The sequence below is a fragment of the Phycodurus eques genome, chromosome 14 (genome assembly GCF_024500275.1).
Source record: "Phycodurus eques isolate BA_2022a chromosome 14, UOR_Pequ_1.1, whole genome shotgun sequence".
Lineage (NCBI taxonomy): Eukaryota > Metazoa > Chordata > Actinopteri > Syngnathiformes > Syngnathidae > Phycodurus > Phycodurus eques.
In genome coordinates, this window is record NC_084538.1 from 2,188,456 (window position 1) to 2,204,200 (window position 15,745).

Below are 15,745 nucleotides of genomic sequence, written 5' to 3' on the forward strand. Positions count from 1 at the left end.
TGAGAGCCAGAGATTGAGAACAGTTGCTAAGGAATACTCTCAAAAGTGTGTTTTTAACAAATGTGGGTCTGCAACGTATCCCCGGCGATAAACGGAGATTGGCTGTACCTTTAGTTTCTGCAATTTGCGTTCGACGATGTGAGTGTCTCCGGATCGGTCGCAGCATTCTTTGACAATCTCCCTCTGCTGTACGAGCCAGCGATGGAATTCCTGAACTAGAACTGCGGATCAAATAAAAAGCAAAAAAATACTGGATAAAACCTCCCGCTCCAGGTTTAAGTATTATGATGGTATATTTCTCACCATTGAACTGCTGTTGAAGACAGTTCTGCTGCGACGCCAAAGTCCTGGCCGAGACCTGGTTTACAGACTCGTAAGTCTTGATGAGCTCGGTGAGCGCGGAGCCCAAACTGGAAAGCTCCTGCGAGGGATATTTGCGACACAGGTTGTTCAGGGTTTCTCTCGTGGAGTCGATACTTCCCTGCTGATTTTGCAGCTCTTTCTGAAGTTCCTAGCAACCACAACAACAAAAGTGGACAAACGCCAGAGGGGTTGTGGTTAAAAAGACAGCGGCGCAACCTGCGGAAAAGATTCTATCGAGCGTCACCTTTACTCGGCAGATGTCCTCGGGATCCGAACCAGCGGGAGAAGAGACCAAGGAGTCCTCCATGCTCTTAAGCCAAGCAGACATCTGTGCAATGTAATCTTCCAGCAGTTTCTTCTGCGAGCTGAAGTCCAGCAGATTCCCCCGCGCCTGCCCGTGCAGCTTCGTAACCGCGTCCATCTTCTTTCTCAGGTCGTTCTCCAGCAACTGCAGCGGTGGTCGGAGTCAACTTTTTTGCGGGTCTCGCTCGTCGATTTGTTTGAGCGGTCGAGAGCAGCAGCTCCGAAACAAAGTACCTTTCAGTTGTATTTTACTTTTCAGTACATATATTTGCAATTAGCCTTTAAGAACTGTTTGCGTTAAACATTTATTGAGGTTACAAACTTGATTTCAAATTTATGTGCAACACATTTTAATTGAATCATTATTACCGTTAGGTACAGCTAAGTACAGTTAACTGTCCATAATGTTACAGTGGTTGAAACAAAAAAAAAATGCAGTACAGTATTTTTTGTTTTGTTTTGATTACTTTTCATGTACAGTAAAACAATTTAAGTACAGGTCAGTTTTATTTAACTTGAGTATAACACATTTGCGTTGAATCTTTAAGAACTTTTTCTTTTTAAATATTTGTTTCCAGAATTTTCTGCAATGACAGCAACATTAGACATTACCCCAAGATGTGTCCGGCTCATTCAAAAGAAGCCTCCCTCTCATTACAACAACCACATTCGGCGTAATGGTGCGTTGCATTTCTAACATTGCCGTTCCATCAAAATGTTGCTTGATGCGGAACCGGTTAGTGGCGCAAAAGCGGTCGGAGAGCGCTGATCTAGTGCTTTCTTTTTCTACCTACCTGTAGTTTCGGAGGGGTTTCTTGACTTTGACTCCCCCTCTTCAGCTCTGACATTTTGCTGCGCAGGCTTTCAAGTCTCAGCTCCTTCTCGCCTATTTGTTCCTGTTGATGTGAAGCGTCATTGCTGTTGTGATTAGCAGGGAGGATAATTGGATAAAATCTTCAAGGAAAGTCTCTCAACTGTCAATGGAAGTGCAAGGACATGTCACAACCAGTAAAAAGAACAATTACGACTTTTCTATTAGCCACTTTGTAAAGTTTTACGACACAGTGATACATTGATACGCTCAATTTTCATTATTTTGACTATATTGCAGTTCACTTATCGCAGGGTATTAAAGCACCTGAATTGCTCTACACCGTGCGAAAAAGAAATAAAATCAAGATATCCTTCAACCCGGCAAGTTGGAGCATGTTGTTTCAGGTATGGCTGGCTTAAAACAAAATCTTACCTGCAGCTCAGAGAGCCTCGCTGACACCTTTTGACTGTCATTGAGGTTGCTCAGACTCTCGTTCAGTTCCGTCACGCGGCTGCTCGTCCAGCTTTCGACATCATCCGCAATTTGCCGCACATCGTCCCACAGCAGGAAAGTCTGCTTCAGGCGGAGGAGATTGTCGTCCACCCTCTCCGAAACCTACGTGAAACCGATTCGGTCAACGTCTCGTTGGGTCTTGACCCAAATCTCACTGCACGCCACCAAACAAAGAATGGTTAGATAATAATACTTTTCAGATCAATTAAATGAAATTGGATAATTTCCCATGGCACACACTTGTGTTGTTTGTGAGTCACTGGTCTCTTTTAGTGTTTTAGTTTCCGGAGTGCAATAACAAAACAAATAACAAACGAAAAATGACAAAAATAAAACCAAAACCAAAAATGTACCGGCATTGGCAGATAACGAGCAACCCTTTATTGCCCAGTGGCTGTTCTTCTCAATGTCTTTATGTCTCCAAAGTGTTCTCTGTCAATTGACTGCCTGTTGTCGTACTAGAGCGGCTCCAATTACCGGAGACCAAATTCCTTGTGTGTTTTTTGGACATACTTGGCAAATAAAGACGATTCTGATTCGGATTCTGACAACTGACTTCTTTTACGTACGTCCAGCCACTGGTCCACGACCGTCTCCATCTCCTTTTTGACCATTTGCGAGTCACATTCCGGCACCTTCTTCAATTCAATCACCAACTGTTTTCCTTTGCTGGAAAACCGGTCCAGTTCCTGTTGCTTGTCGGCCATCTCCGTCTTCACCGCTTCATGCTAGAGATGGAGGAATGGGAGTTCTCAATAAAGTGATCTATTGACCGACGGTAAATTAAGAACAACTCGACTTTGCTGTGACCTTGCTTCGGGATCGCTTGGTTTCCTCATGGTCCTTCACAACAGAGCTGATATCGAGCAAAGGTTCCGTGCTCTCCAGAACGCTGCTGATGGCGGATTTCCGCATTTGATATTCTCTCATGAGCTCAGCAAGAACATTGCACTGCTCTTGTCTGTTGACCACACAAATCACAGCCACTCACTCAGTCTTCTTGCAGTTAAAATTATTCAAATTTGCAGATAGTTATTGGAGGTGCTCACTGAATAATTTGTTTGTGTTGGAAAAATACGTATATATTTTTCAATGCAATTATAACGGGTGTCAATTATATACTATAGAGTATTACTTTTGCCCTATTTCCGGTCGGGCCAGGTCCGTAACCCCCGTGAATAGCGGGACTCCGCAGTACCTCTCTGTAATGAGCCTCTTGGTGTCCTCCCACGTGGTCTCCAGCAGGCTGATTTCCCTCAGGGCCTCCCCGGCCAGCTCCGCGTCTCGCTGAGCCAGCTGCGCCGCCTTGTCCCTCAGCCACTGCTCCTCGTGCTGGTGGGACTGCAGCTCATCCTCCAGCTGATTGAAGAAGCGCAACCTGACACAAACAAGAATGCGGTCAGTGTAACCCTGACTTTTTCCATACAGGAAAATGAAACGTGCATCTCAAATTATATTTCCCCGTTGGAATGAGAGGAAATCCCATTAATCCGTTCCGCCCTCCTCCTCCCAAAAAAAAAAACAACAACAAAATCATAAATAATGTTTTTAATTAGAAAAATAGTCATTCATTTCATTTAAAAGAATGTCACTATTTGCTTCAGTTGAATGCTGCTCCTTCTGTTGTGCCCACTTTAGCCACCTGGGGGCAGTATAAGACAGACTCTACACGGACACCGTCCCAGCTGCTCAGTTGCAGAACCTCAGTGCGGCACCAATATTAGTCGTTCTTCACAGAATATATGCCTGTGAATACTGCTGTCTGTCTACGTGTTGCTGCACCGTTTGTGTTCAAATATCCGTTGCTTAAAGAGCTATAACGCCGCTATTTAGCATGAACGTTAACGCCTCAATGGAATCTTGTTAAGCAGTAGCATTAAGCTAGCAGAGTTAAAGGCTAAGCTATTTGGTTGTTTTCAATAAACAAGGTGTAATTGTCTTTGTTTTCTGTTTAGTTTGACAGTCAACTTCAAGTGGGAGTGGCAAAAAACAGCTCGCGGCCTCTCTTTTGCTGAATCGTTCACCAATTCTGTCAGCCGAACCTCTGCTTGTTGTGAAGTGCGTTGAGTCACTGCCACCATACAGCACTCGTATCTCAAGTTTTTGCTTGCAAGTCAAAGCACCAAAAAAAAATAAATAAATAAATAAATCACCCGAACGACTCGAAAAACTCCCTCGTATCTCAAGGCACCACTGTACTTTTGAGTTCAGCGTGTTGTTACCTTTGCTGTAAAGCCAGAAGGCCAGGCTCTTTCAAGCTCTGCTGGTCGGCTTTTTCTTCAATGTCCTCCACAGCTTTGAGTAGCTGCTCTCTCCGCTGGCTAAAGGAAGTCCACAGAGCCCCCAGGGCCTCTGCTTCGCTCTGTTTGGTCCCCAACAGGTTCCTCACAGCATCCAGCTCTGCGCTGAGTGAATCGGCCAGCGTGCGGCACGACTTTCGAGCGCCTTCCTGGGCGCCGATGTGCAGGTGGCTTTTGCAGAGGCCGCTGTCCAGGTCGACGGCCAGCGTCTCCAGCCGGCACACGTCCGGGACCACGGCGGAAAGCTCCCGCTGCAGCTCCTCCCCTCGGCCGCGATCCCAGCTCCCGGCGCTCTCCACGGTTTGCCGCAGGCCTCGCAGCACCACCGCGGCCGCGCCGTGCGTCTGCTGGAAGCTCCCGAGCCTTTCCAGGCACTCCGACTGCAACTGGACGATGTGCCGAGCCTCCAAGTAGGGCTGGACGCAGCTGTCCACTCGACTACGTAGGAGCTGCGCATCACCGGGATCGCAGGCTTGACAGAGACGGTCCGCCTGGTGATCTAAGCTCTGTTTCAAACTAGCCTGCTTCTGTAAGGCCGCCTGGGTCTCCTGCCAAGGGAAAGTTCTTTTTTCCAGTTCCAATTGGCAATCACAAATCTAAATCTGAAAACATGATTGTTATATTTGTTTTTTAATTTAACATTTTTTCAAACACCAGATTTTGAATTTGAACTTTGGGCTCAGATCAAAAATACTGAAAAATGGAAAAACAGGCCACAAGACTGAATTTATCCTGTGGTCTCATTCGTTCTTTCCATTTCAATTTGGCAATCAAAAATCAAGATGATTTTGGTATTTCTTTTAATCTAACGCAAAAATAAGAATCTCAAATCAAAAATATGAAAAATGTGCCACAGGACTGAATATGATTTGAATACAGTGGACTCCCTCTATTCGCAGGGGATAAGGATTGTGAATAGCAAAAATCTGCAAATAATTGCATTGAAATGTTTTTTTTTTTTTTTTAACAAAGTGGGGATTAACTGCCAATAAGCGTTTTCGGGGTTGGTTGCACCCAAAAAAGAAAAAGGAAGAAAAAATAAATACATTTGAAGAAAAATCTGTGAATAAAAATCTGAATCAGCGGGTCCCGAAAATAATAGGTCACTTCTTCATTTTTGGGATTTCGGTTTGCCAGTTGAAAATGGAAAGAACGGATGATAGCTGTACTTGGAAAGCTCGTTGCTGATTGGATGCGTCACGCGTCACTCACATTTACTCGTGTGCTGGCCGAGGGCAGGTCGCTAATGCTGATTTGAGAAGCGGCGTGTAGACTGCAAAACATGGTCTCACTCCACTGGGAGAATTTCTGAAGGTCTCGGTCAAACTGTTCGACAAGGCCGAGGTGATTCTGGAGCTCCTGGATTCTGGAGGACAAAAAATAATAAATGACACCACAATTTCCTGAGTTGGTATCATTAGGTTAAGTACATTTGAGTACCGTATTTTTCGGACTATAAATCGGGGGTGCGATTTATACTCTGGAGCGATTGACATGTGAAATTATTAACACATTATCCTTTAATTTCACACGTTATTTTCACACTGACAACCGATCTAGGCCCAACGAAAGCGACGTAGAAGAGGAAGCGGTGCATCGTCTACCTCCGGAGTTGGCGGACTTGTTGAGAAGTGACAGCGAGGATGAAGATTTCATTGGATTTAGTGATTTGGAGTGACACTGATGGTTTGGTAAAGTTGTTAGCATGTTCTTTATCCTATAGTTATCTGAAAAACTGTTAATATGTTACGTTAACATACCAGGCACGTTCTCAGTTCGTTGTTTTTGGGTCACGTAACGCTAGCTGAATGTGTTACGTTAGCATACCGTACACCTATTCGGCCTGTTGTTCTCTGTTCTATTTTTATTTTAAATTGCCTTTCAAGATGAAATGTCTGTTCCCCAAATTTCCCCCCAAAAAATGCGATTTATACTCCAGTGCGACTTATATATCTTTATTATGCATTTTTTGGCTGGTGCGATTTATAGTCCGGAAGATCGGGAAAGTCCATTTTATCTATATGGAACTTCTCACAGAGAGCTGGTGGCAAAAAAAGACCGATGGATACACTGTTCTTTGAGATTTCTCAACTACTCTTGGCTGATTAGTATGATACTAATATTAGTAATTCTTAGCAGATGATAAAGAATATGACTCTGAGTACTTTCGACATGTATTACTGCACCCTTTGTGTTCATTCCATTGCTCAAGGGGATATAACATTGCAACATAGATGCTAGCAGTCAACATTAAGCTAGTGGACGGGAAGGCTAAGCTATGTGGTTGTTTTTAAGTTGAAATTCTCTTCGTTTGATGTTTGGTTTGACAGTAAACATCAACTGGGAAGTCTCGATTTTCTAAGAACTTTTCACGATTTGTCAAAGCGCTGCTTATTGTGAAGTGAGTTGAGTTCAGAGCCGCCATACAGCGCTCGTATGTCAAGTATGCGCTCGCAAGTCAAAGACAAGAAAATCGTCCGAACGACGGCTCGTAGTCACTTGATACAAAAAGAAAAAACAAAAAAGCGAGAGCGATGTGGCCTTCTGAATGAATGTGTGGCTAATTACCTTTTAGGAAGGGCTTCATTTTGGGCATGCAGTCTCGTCTGCAGCGCGTCGAGCTCTTCCCTCAGCTGGCTCGCTTTGTCGTCCGGAGCAGTTTGATAAAGAGACGCACCGATAGACATCAGCTCAGCGTGAGCGGGCCCCAGACTCTGGACCTCCGAGTGCAATGCCTGAAAGGAAAAGCAGTTCATTTATTTCCGAAAACAGACGTTTGCTTTTGGTTCAGGTTAAGCGAAAACGCGTGTAACATACCTGCACGTCCTGCAGCTCGTTGCCGAGTTTTGCTTCATCGGCCGACGGACATCGACTCTCTGTTTTGACGGCACACTCGCTCCTCTCCAGACAGGAGATGAAGTTGCAGCGCTGTTTCTCAAACCTGCAGCCAGTCCACCCAAACAATGGAAACCATGCCTCGAACGATTTCATATAAAGATACAGTGGTACCTTGACTTACAAGTTGAATTGGTTTATCAAAGCCATTCTCAAAGTCAAGGTACCAGATATTAGACTCATAAGTATGTTTCTTACCTTTGCCAAACCGTCAGCAGGGACTCCAGAGTGCCCTGTTTGATCTTGGCTTCCTGAGTGTTTTGTTCAAAGCTGGTATTTAGCTCCTTCACAGTGGCCTCCGCTTGCTCTCTGTCTCTGAGCCGCCTTGCGCCGGCTGACAGGGAGAGCAAGGTTCCCTTCAGCCTCTCCAGTTGCTGAGAGACGTCCTGGGAGACAGGCACACGAGACGGACAGTTGGTCCACGTTGGCAGCTTTTGAGCATAAAGATTATGGGGGCTGTGAATTTCAACGATATCACAACGTGAGAATCACGTACCACGTGGTTTTGAAGGGCTCTGTAGGTGTCCGATGAGGAACTGCATGTCTTGATTGGGTCTTCCAGCGTGGACTGTAGCTCACAGAGCGATGCGTGTGCCTAGAAAAACAGAAATGATTGTCAAACGAAATCGCTGGGGAGAGGGAAGTCTAGCTTATACTGCTGCCACCCTCGAACAGACCTCGGATAAGAAAAAGGATGGATGGAGTCTTATTTTAAGTGTAATCTGATTCGTTTTGACTAGAAGTAACAAATATTCTCGGCAAGATTTTGAGTTCTTTCAGTGCCGCAAGTACGAATCTTCAATGAACCTAACAGCTTTTGATTATTATTATTATGAGGGAGGAAACCAGAGTGTTTGGAGACAACCAACTCGTCGGCCAAACACTTTTCAGAATCATTCATTTCACCTCCTGGAAGCTGTGCGCAAACTTCTGCCGGTGTGAGGAGCTTTCCTGGAGCTGCCCGTCAAGCTGCCGCACGCTCTCCCTCAGCTCGTCCCAGTAGCGGCCGATTTGGGTCAGGCGGGACTTGATGCGGGCCCCCTCGCCTGACGAAACGAAGCGGGCCACGTCCTGGGAGTCCGCCTCCAGTCGAGGGAGAACCTCAGCTCGCTCCCGGAGCTCTGTCGCCACATCCTGAACACGTGGTAACACAGCGGTTCTCAAACGTTTCGCACCAAGAACCACTTCAAAAAAAAAAAAAAATCCTTAGCTCATGGCTAACGTGGTTAAAGTACCGTGACGCCTTGAGATAAGAGGGACTCGACTTAGTTTTACGAAATACGAGCCGTCGCCCGTCCGATTTTTTGCTTTGGCACTTTTCCAGATTGAATTAGTAAATATTCTTCAAAAGAGAGGTTTCAAGCCGATTATTGCCACGGGAAACGCCATCGATAGAAGCTAATGATTAGCATGTAGGTGGCGGTGTTATAACCCTGTAGACAGACAATACAACAATACTCTCATATATTCTTTATCCCCTGTGAAGAACAACAAACAACAGCATATCAGCATGTCTGTCATAAACTGCCTCCAGGTGGCGCTGGTGAATTAAATTGAAGGAGAAAGTGTGACAAAAACGGTGTATTTCCTTTTAATTATTCTCATTGCTGTATATATATATATATATATATATATATATATATATATATATATATATATTATAGTATAGTAAGTATGATATAGAGTTCTACTTTTTTATTAAAGAAAAAACATTACATTTTTGGGGGGCGGGAGGCTGGAACAGATCAAAAGCGTTTCCATTCCTTTCAACGGGGGAAGATGATTTGAGCTTTTGAGTTTCGAGCGTGCTCAACGAATTACGAATTATACTTGTATCTCGAGGCCCCACTGTACAGTTACTGCGGTCTAACTGTACTTAGACCGCATAGCGCTGCACACCTCAAGAATCACATACACGTCATAAAGCGCGAAAGGAAGTCCGATACCGGAGAAGGACATGCTGTCTGTCTGTGGGTTGAAGTACCTTCACTGTCTTGATCTGTTGCTCAAGTGCCAAATTGGAACCCTTCAAGGTGTCCAGTTGCTTTTCCTTGTCAGATATCCACGAGGAAAATGCTTCAAACTCGGCTCCGAACCGATCCCACTTGATCTTCATTTCCTCTGCGGTTTTCACACTAGAGCACAAGAGCAGACATTGCAAAAGAGCAAAAGTAAGAAATAGCTCAGTCTTGAAATAAGCGTACTCCTTTTTGAGGCCGGCCTCCACTTTGTCCACTTGATTGCTGAGGGAACGCGCCTGCTGAAGGAGCAGAGTCTTATTCTTCGGGCCCAGTTGGATTTCCGTGGCTCTCTTGAGCAAAGTGTTCATGTGCGAGGCTTCAGCTTCACATTGCTTCAGAAGCATCTGTTCACACAAATGGAAATAAAATGTGTTTATTCAAGCGTCTCTGGGCCTCGTTCACTGATAAATGTGTAGAAATATTCAATGTATACGCAAAATCGCCGTCGGATTCATGACACGAGATCGGGTGTTAAAGATGGCCCCAAAAATGAAAAGAAGTGGGAAAAAAATGTTCCTTGTGTGGAGGTAAGGAAAATGTTTTTTTTCAGCATGAGTTTCTTGATGACAAACAAAAAAAAGATACCCTGGCCTCCAGCTCAGAGGTTGTCAATGCAGAGTCCCCTGAAATTAGCACCGCGGCTCAGGTGAAGAAAATGTGGTTTGATATTAAGGCGGCTGCAAAGAAAAAGATATCGGAGAAAAAAGGAAAGCCAATCGGAGGAGGACCACCTGATCTCACGCCACAGGATGAGCCGCCGGGCAGCTAGAATAGGGAAGTCCGCCATCTCTGGCACGAGGGTCATTTACAATTCATTATTTTTTGGGTTTCAATTTGGAATTCACAATATCTTGCAATTTACGAGTGACCGCCAGTGTTTTATTTCATTTACATGCTCATGTTTTTAAATAGCAGCTTCAAGTTTGTAACTTTATGAACCGCGCTTGAAGCTTCCATTTCGCGGTTATTTGGGACATTTAGTCAACTCTTTGTTTGCAAAGTAAGAGGGTCATTTTCAAACAATTTGATCAAAATTGGTTAAAAAAACAAAATTCAGCTCTTTTGATATGGGTAAATGTCTCCCGTGCTGAAACAGGCTCACTTAAAATCGATATTGATGATTTCAAATTTCGGGCCTTCAATAGATCCTTATTGATGGTGGACGATTGTGGCCCCTTCAGAGAGATCAAAGTTCGACTCACTCTGGCCTGGTCAAGTTCTACCGCCAGGCTCTCAGGACTACTGAAGTTCAGGTCTCGCTCCATTGTGCATCGAGCCTTGCTAACAAACCGGCGAACTGCCTCCTGCTGGCTGTCAAACTCCCGCCAGGCCGCAAGTGTGACCTGACGATGACAAAACATCACTGTGAATACGAACTGAGTATCGCACATACAAAAAAGTCTTCCTCGCGGTAGCCCACCTCAAGGCTTTGCTCCTGCGAATCCATGTTTTGCTCCATTTTGCTGAGGGTGTTCTCCAGACTGTGCAAATCCTGCTGCAGAGTCTCCCCCGGGCCTTCCTCGGCCTGCAGCTGCTGCCCCCTACTGATCAGCTGCTGAACATCCTTCCTCTTCAGCTTCAGCCGTTTCAGGAGTTGCTAGGCAGACACAATTTAGACCCGTTAGGACTTCCAATGTGAAAGCTCTTCGGGGATCTTTTTAGCGGCACGACACCTGGTGAACGAGCAGTAGTTGCTGGGCTTCTCTCACAGTGGGGCAATCCAGGATTCTGGAGACCTCCACCTGAGTTTCTTTCTGCACTCGGAGAAGATCATCCAATGTTGTCTGCACTTCTTCCCTAAACTGTACGCAGTCACCCACAGCCAGGACCATCTTCTCAGCCTAAATCGCACCGAAGGCGTACGATGAAGAAGAGGACATTTGTTTTTTGCATGGTTGGAGTTGATAACCAAAAAAACACGGACATTGATGACAGGCATGTCAAACTTGTTTTCTTTGTTATAGTTGCCCACAGAAATGCCAAAAATCACTGTTAGGTATGTTTTAAGTTGCGTACTGTTAGGAACGTTTTACGGTCACGGTTCGGTTCACGTTCGGCACGTGAAGGGAACATAATGCCAAACTAACTGCTTCTCTTTTGTGTGAACAGGGACAGATTTATTGTTTTTGAAATTTGAAATTTAAAATGAAGTTCTCTTCAGAAGAATGCATCACCAATATTTTGTCTTCTTAAGACTGCTTGAATGGTGCTCAAAGTTGCTTTTACACTGCACTAGTTTTTTTTTTTTTTTTTTTTAAACTAGCCATGATGTCTTCTCAGCAGATGTTGAGCTTCTCCGTGTTTGTCTACAGACTGGAAGAGTGGCATCGAGGACAAGGCTGTTAGACTTCTGGTCTTTCCTAATATGTAATATGGCTGCCTATGATTTGAATTATTATCATTTTTATGATGGATCACTAGTTTTGAACAGAAGTCACGGGAAAAATGTGGCAATCTCTGCCTTTGAGTTTGACATTGGATTGTTATCCTAAAAGGTTACCTGGTGCTTTTGGGCACGTTGTAAATGGCGCAGCGCAGGTGTTACGTTGCAGGGATAGTTACCCACCTCAATGAGAGACAGGAGAAGACCTTTAAAATCAGCCGAGAGTTTGCTGAGGGCACTTCCTTGCCTCTGTGCGTCGCTGTCGGCGCAGATCTCGATCAGGAAGGCCATCCGTGCTTTCAGCCAGCAAAGGTTGCCCTCCTGTAGCTCGGCGTCGTTCCTCAGCTCCTGTGGCAAAACACGGCGAGAAGCAAAATTAAAGATGCGTATGGTGAAAGTCAAATGTGGCCCGCTTGCTGGATGGCTTGATTTTGAGGTTGACGTGAGGCAAAACTACCGTGATGGTAGCCTTGACCTGAGAGTATTTTCTGGGGTCGCCCGCCCGGTTTCTCAGGAGTCGAAGTTGGCTTTCTTTAGATATCAACCAACAGGAAAGCTCAGCATATCTGTTTCATGCCACAAACATGAAGGTCAAGGTACAAATACACACTAAAAAGTACTGAAACATTCAACAGTTGGACATCTGCATTCAAACGTTTACAGAAGTTCACCTGTAAAGGTTAGAGTGCATTTTAGGTTCATCCTGAAATTGGACCTGAAAGCTCAATATTGTTAACTTTTTGTGAGTAGTGTAAAAGGGCTGAAGCCACGCCAGGAGAGGCGTGCCTCACATGCTTTGGAAAACCGTCATTTGAGATGATTCTACCTTGCATTGTAGTCCTTCCATTTGTCCGGGTGCTGCATTAGCTTCTGATGGGTGTTTTCAATCTCCTCGCTGACCTCAGAGTAGTCCTTCCTGGACTTGTCAAGGGTCTGGTGGGCAGAGTCGCCCTCGGGGAGCTTCTCACAGAATTCCTCCATCAGTTCCAGCCTCTTCTCACATAGGGACTGAGGTCCCTTTTCTCTGAAGAAGGCCTGAAAGGGGACCCGGGTGCATCATGGTCTCAGTGAACTCAACTGAGAAGGTGATAGCCATTTCACTGACTTGGTCGCTCACCCGGTGCTCCTTGATGAGCCTCTCGCTGCCCGTGCCGGCCAGGTGCCGGATCTCCCGGTTCACCTCGGCCTGACACTCCTGCAGCAACAGCGCCAGCTTGCTCCCCTCCGCCTCCGCTTTGAGGCGGAGGAGGTGGAAGGGAGTATCGGTGTGGACGTCCTGGCAAAACCAGGTCAGCAAAGAGTCACGAGTCAAGAGAGAAATCTCTCCAGTGCCGGTCACTTTCATTTCGTGAACTCACCTTCCAGTGTTTGTGCAGTGCCCGCACGGTTTCCTGCAGCGACTGTTGCTCCTGCTCGGGCAAAATGTCGGTGAGCTCGTCGCAAGCCTTGAGGAACGTGTTGAGGACGCGCTGGTCCAGTTGCCCGAAGAACTCCTGCCAAAACCACAAACCGCCTGCTTGTGGATGTGTTGAAGTAAATACCCTCATGCAGTAAATACCCTATTTCTATTTCCTATGGAAAGAATTGTTTTGAAATCTGAAACCTCAAACCATCAACTTAATAACTGTTTAAATGAACTTGTGCTAAATAAACACCTCCCTCAGTTAATCGCCATTTTAAGAAACGCTTCCTTCAAATAATCAGCAACTTGCGACAAATGAGCAACACCCTTGTACAATCATCAACTTCATAAAAAATGGACATCTCAAATAATCAGCACATTAGGAAACAAACACCTTGAAATAAACATCAACTCAAGCGAACGCCTCGCTCAAAAACTCAACTTTAGACGAATAAACACCTCCCTCAAATAATCAGCAACAAAAGAAATAAACGCCACATTCAAATAATCAGTAACTCTCAACAAATAAACACCTCCCTCAAGTAATCATCAACTTCAGAAAGAAATGCCTCCCTCAAATCATCATCCACTCAAGACAAATAAACTTCAAATAATCAACAACACCTCCCCCAAATGATCAACTTCAAAAACAAAAGCCTCCCTCAAAGAAAAAATCGACTTAGGACAAATACCTCCCTCAAAAAGCGAGCCAAACAAATAATCATCTCAAATGATCAGACTCTTAACAAACAAAACACCTTCAAATGCAGAAATCAGCAACTTGCAAAAATGAAACATCTCCCTCAAATAATCAACTTGCAACAAATAAATGCCTCCTTGAAGCAATCAAATGATAAGAAATAGAAATAGATCAGTCACACTGTTCCTAATCTCCTTACACATTTGACGGACACTTTCTTGGATGCGCAGGAGCTTCATCATCTATTTTAAGAAGGATAATAAGAATAACCCAGAAAAGAACCCAAAACATCCGATAAGGCAGAGTCGTACAAAACCGGACTGGGTGTTGAGGTAGCATACTCCGAGTTCCATGTGGGTGTTTGGAAACGCGGGTGTACGGCACCTTCCCGTTTCCTCACCGTGTGCTTCTTCAGCAGCTCCTCCGGGTCGCCGCTTTCCGTCAGACAGCTTTCCGCCATCTTCAGAACCTCCTCCAGCTCCGAGCGGGACTCGTCAAATCTCTTCACGAGGCTGCTGTTTGCCTCCACGCGTTTCCTCCACTCGGTCGCTTCCCTGAACATGGCCTGCGTGCACATCAAAATTGGGCTGTCAGGGAACATTGCTAGATAAACTTCAGATGCACCATTACCTTTACGGGAGCGGAGGGATCTTTACCTGCGAGGAGGCTTGGAGGTCGGCTACTCTTTTCTGCAGGAGACTCATGTCCATGTGCTGCAGTGTTTTACTGGCGTCGACGAGCTTCCGGATGGTCTGGTGATTCCTCTCGATCGCCAGCAGACACTTCTTGCAGCTTTGCGTGGCGGCCGCCAGCTCCTGCGACAAACAAGGCGTCAGCCCCACGCGGACGCCGCTGTGAATGGATGGGTTGAACTCTTCTTAAGGGTCACCTGGCATTTCGGTTTGAAGTCCACGGGCCCCTCGGAGTCGGTGCTGCTCGTGACATGGCTGGCCTTCTCCAGAGCCTGGTAGAACCCAGTGATGTTCTTCTCCATTTCTTCCAAGGGAGCTAAGAGGGACTGAGACTCCTTCAGCAGAGGCAGACATCGCTCTCTCACCTGATGGCGTGAGGGCAAAGGCAAGAAAAAAGATGACGAAATACACTGCTCACAAAAATTTGGGGGTATTGGGCTTTCGGGTGAAATTTCAGGATGCGCAACAACCTTTACACGTCCACTTCATTTGAACGTCTGAAAACCTTTGAATTTGTGGTTGTTTCTTTCCAAATTTGTGGCGTCCAAATATTGACTGAAATGAAGACTTCACTACTGCCTTATTAGCATGGTACACTGAAGCGTGTGCCAGCTTCTAGATTTGGGTTATGTCACTGCGGTACGATTGCTAAAAACCGCAAATGCCTTGGACGTGCATTCATGACCTTTTCGCCCATTGATGGCCACGATTGTTCCTGCCAGATGCAGGACTGCAGACACAATTAGTATCAGGAGGAAAACATCTGATGACGCCGTTTTTGGCGAAACCAACCCATGTGCTACTTCCGATTAGTAAAGAACGGAAAACGAGAGAAACTTTTTTGGGGGTGAAAGAAGAGAGCCTACTTTCTTTTGGTAGTTACGATGCTTCTATGGGGACAGTAAACAATATTCTGTGGGTCTTGGACGATCATTCCGAATGCTTTCAAATGGCTGCAGGCAATATGAGGAACTCTGTTTTGAAAACGAATGGCAGAGAATGAATGAAAAGGTAGGGGAGGGTTGCAGTGAGACAACTGGCCCTCTTTTCTTTTTTTTTTTTTTTTTTTTTTCTGTTTTGCTTTCCTGTACTCAAAAACATTTGCGCATAAACCTGCCATGGCCGCACCTTGCCGAGCTGCTCTTTGATGGAGGCCATCACCGTCGTCATTTGAGCCACTTCATCCTGCGCCGTGTCTTTGCTCAGCAGCTGAGCGCTGCGACCCGCCGCCTTACACGCCGCCTCCATCGCCGGCACTTTGTGCTTGATTTCCTGCGGGAGGGAGGGAGGGGGCGGGCTTTGACGAGTAAAGTAGGGTGCCTTCACAGCTACATCCGCAAAAGTTGAACGGAGGCATCT

At 45.5% G+C, this 15,745-nt stretch overlaps 1 protein-coding gene across 10 annotated transcripts in view; it reads right to left on the reverse strand.

Moving 5' to 3' along the window:
• Positions 1-15,745, reverse strand: part of syne1b (spectrin repeat containing, nuclear envelope 1b) — a 103,718-nt gene that overhangs the window by 66,871 nt on the left and 21,102 nt on the right. For all 10 annotated transcript variants that reach the window (XM_061695647.1, XM_061695638.1, XM_061695639.1 and 7 more), the window contains 29 exons: positions 15,515-15,658; positions 14,584-14,751; positions 14,351-14,509; positions 14,095-14,259; positions 12,951-13,085; positions 12,710-12,868; positions 12,419-12,627; positions 12,050-12,158; positions 11,776-11,940; positions 10,883-11,050; positions 10,630-10,806; positions 10,412-10,552; positions 9,393-9,553; positions 9,173-9,323; positions 8,095-8,322; positions 7,685-7,783; positions 7,387-7,574; positions 7,111-7,234; positions 6,862-7,028; positions 5,506-5,659; positions 4,216-4,841; positions 3,192-3,371; positions 2,804-2,954; positions 2,563-2,721; positions 1,913-2,095; positions 1,461-1,562; positions 608-811; positions 304-511; positions 109-221 (listed from right to left, as the gene is read on the reverse strand). In XM_061695647.1, coding sequence (XP_061551631.1) covers positions 109-221; positions 304-511; positions 608-811; positions 1,461-1,562; positions 1,913-2,095; positions 2,563-2,721; positions 2,804-2,954; positions 3,192-3,371; positions 4,216-4,841; positions 5,506-5,659; positions 6,862-7,028; positions 7,111-7,234; positions 7,387-7,574; positions 7,685-7,783; positions 8,095-8,322; positions 9,173-9,323; positions 9,393-9,553; positions 10,412-10,552; positions 10,630-10,806; positions 10,883-11,050; positions 11,776-11,940; positions 12,050-12,158; positions 12,419-12,627; positions 12,710-12,868; positions 12,951-13,085; positions 14,095-14,259; positions 14,351-14,509; positions 14,584-14,751; positions 15,515-15,658 — 5,097 coding nt within the window. The remainder of the gene's footprint in view (positions 1-108; positions 222-303; positions 512-607; positions 812-1,460; positions 1,563-1,912; positions 2,096-2,562; positions 2,722-2,803; positions 2,955-3,191; positions 3,372-4,215; positions 4,842-5,505; positions 5,660-6,861; positions 7,029-7,110; positions 7,235-7,386; positions 7,575-7,684; positions 7,784-8,094; positions 8,323-9,172; positions 9,324-9,392; positions 9,554-10,411; positions 10,553-10,629; positions 10,807-10,882; positions 11,051-11,775; positions 11,941-12,049; positions 12,159-12,418; positions 12,628-12,709; positions 12,869-12,950; positions 13,086-14,094; positions 14,260-14,350; positions 14,510-14,583; positions 14,752-15,514; positions 15,659-15,745) is intronic.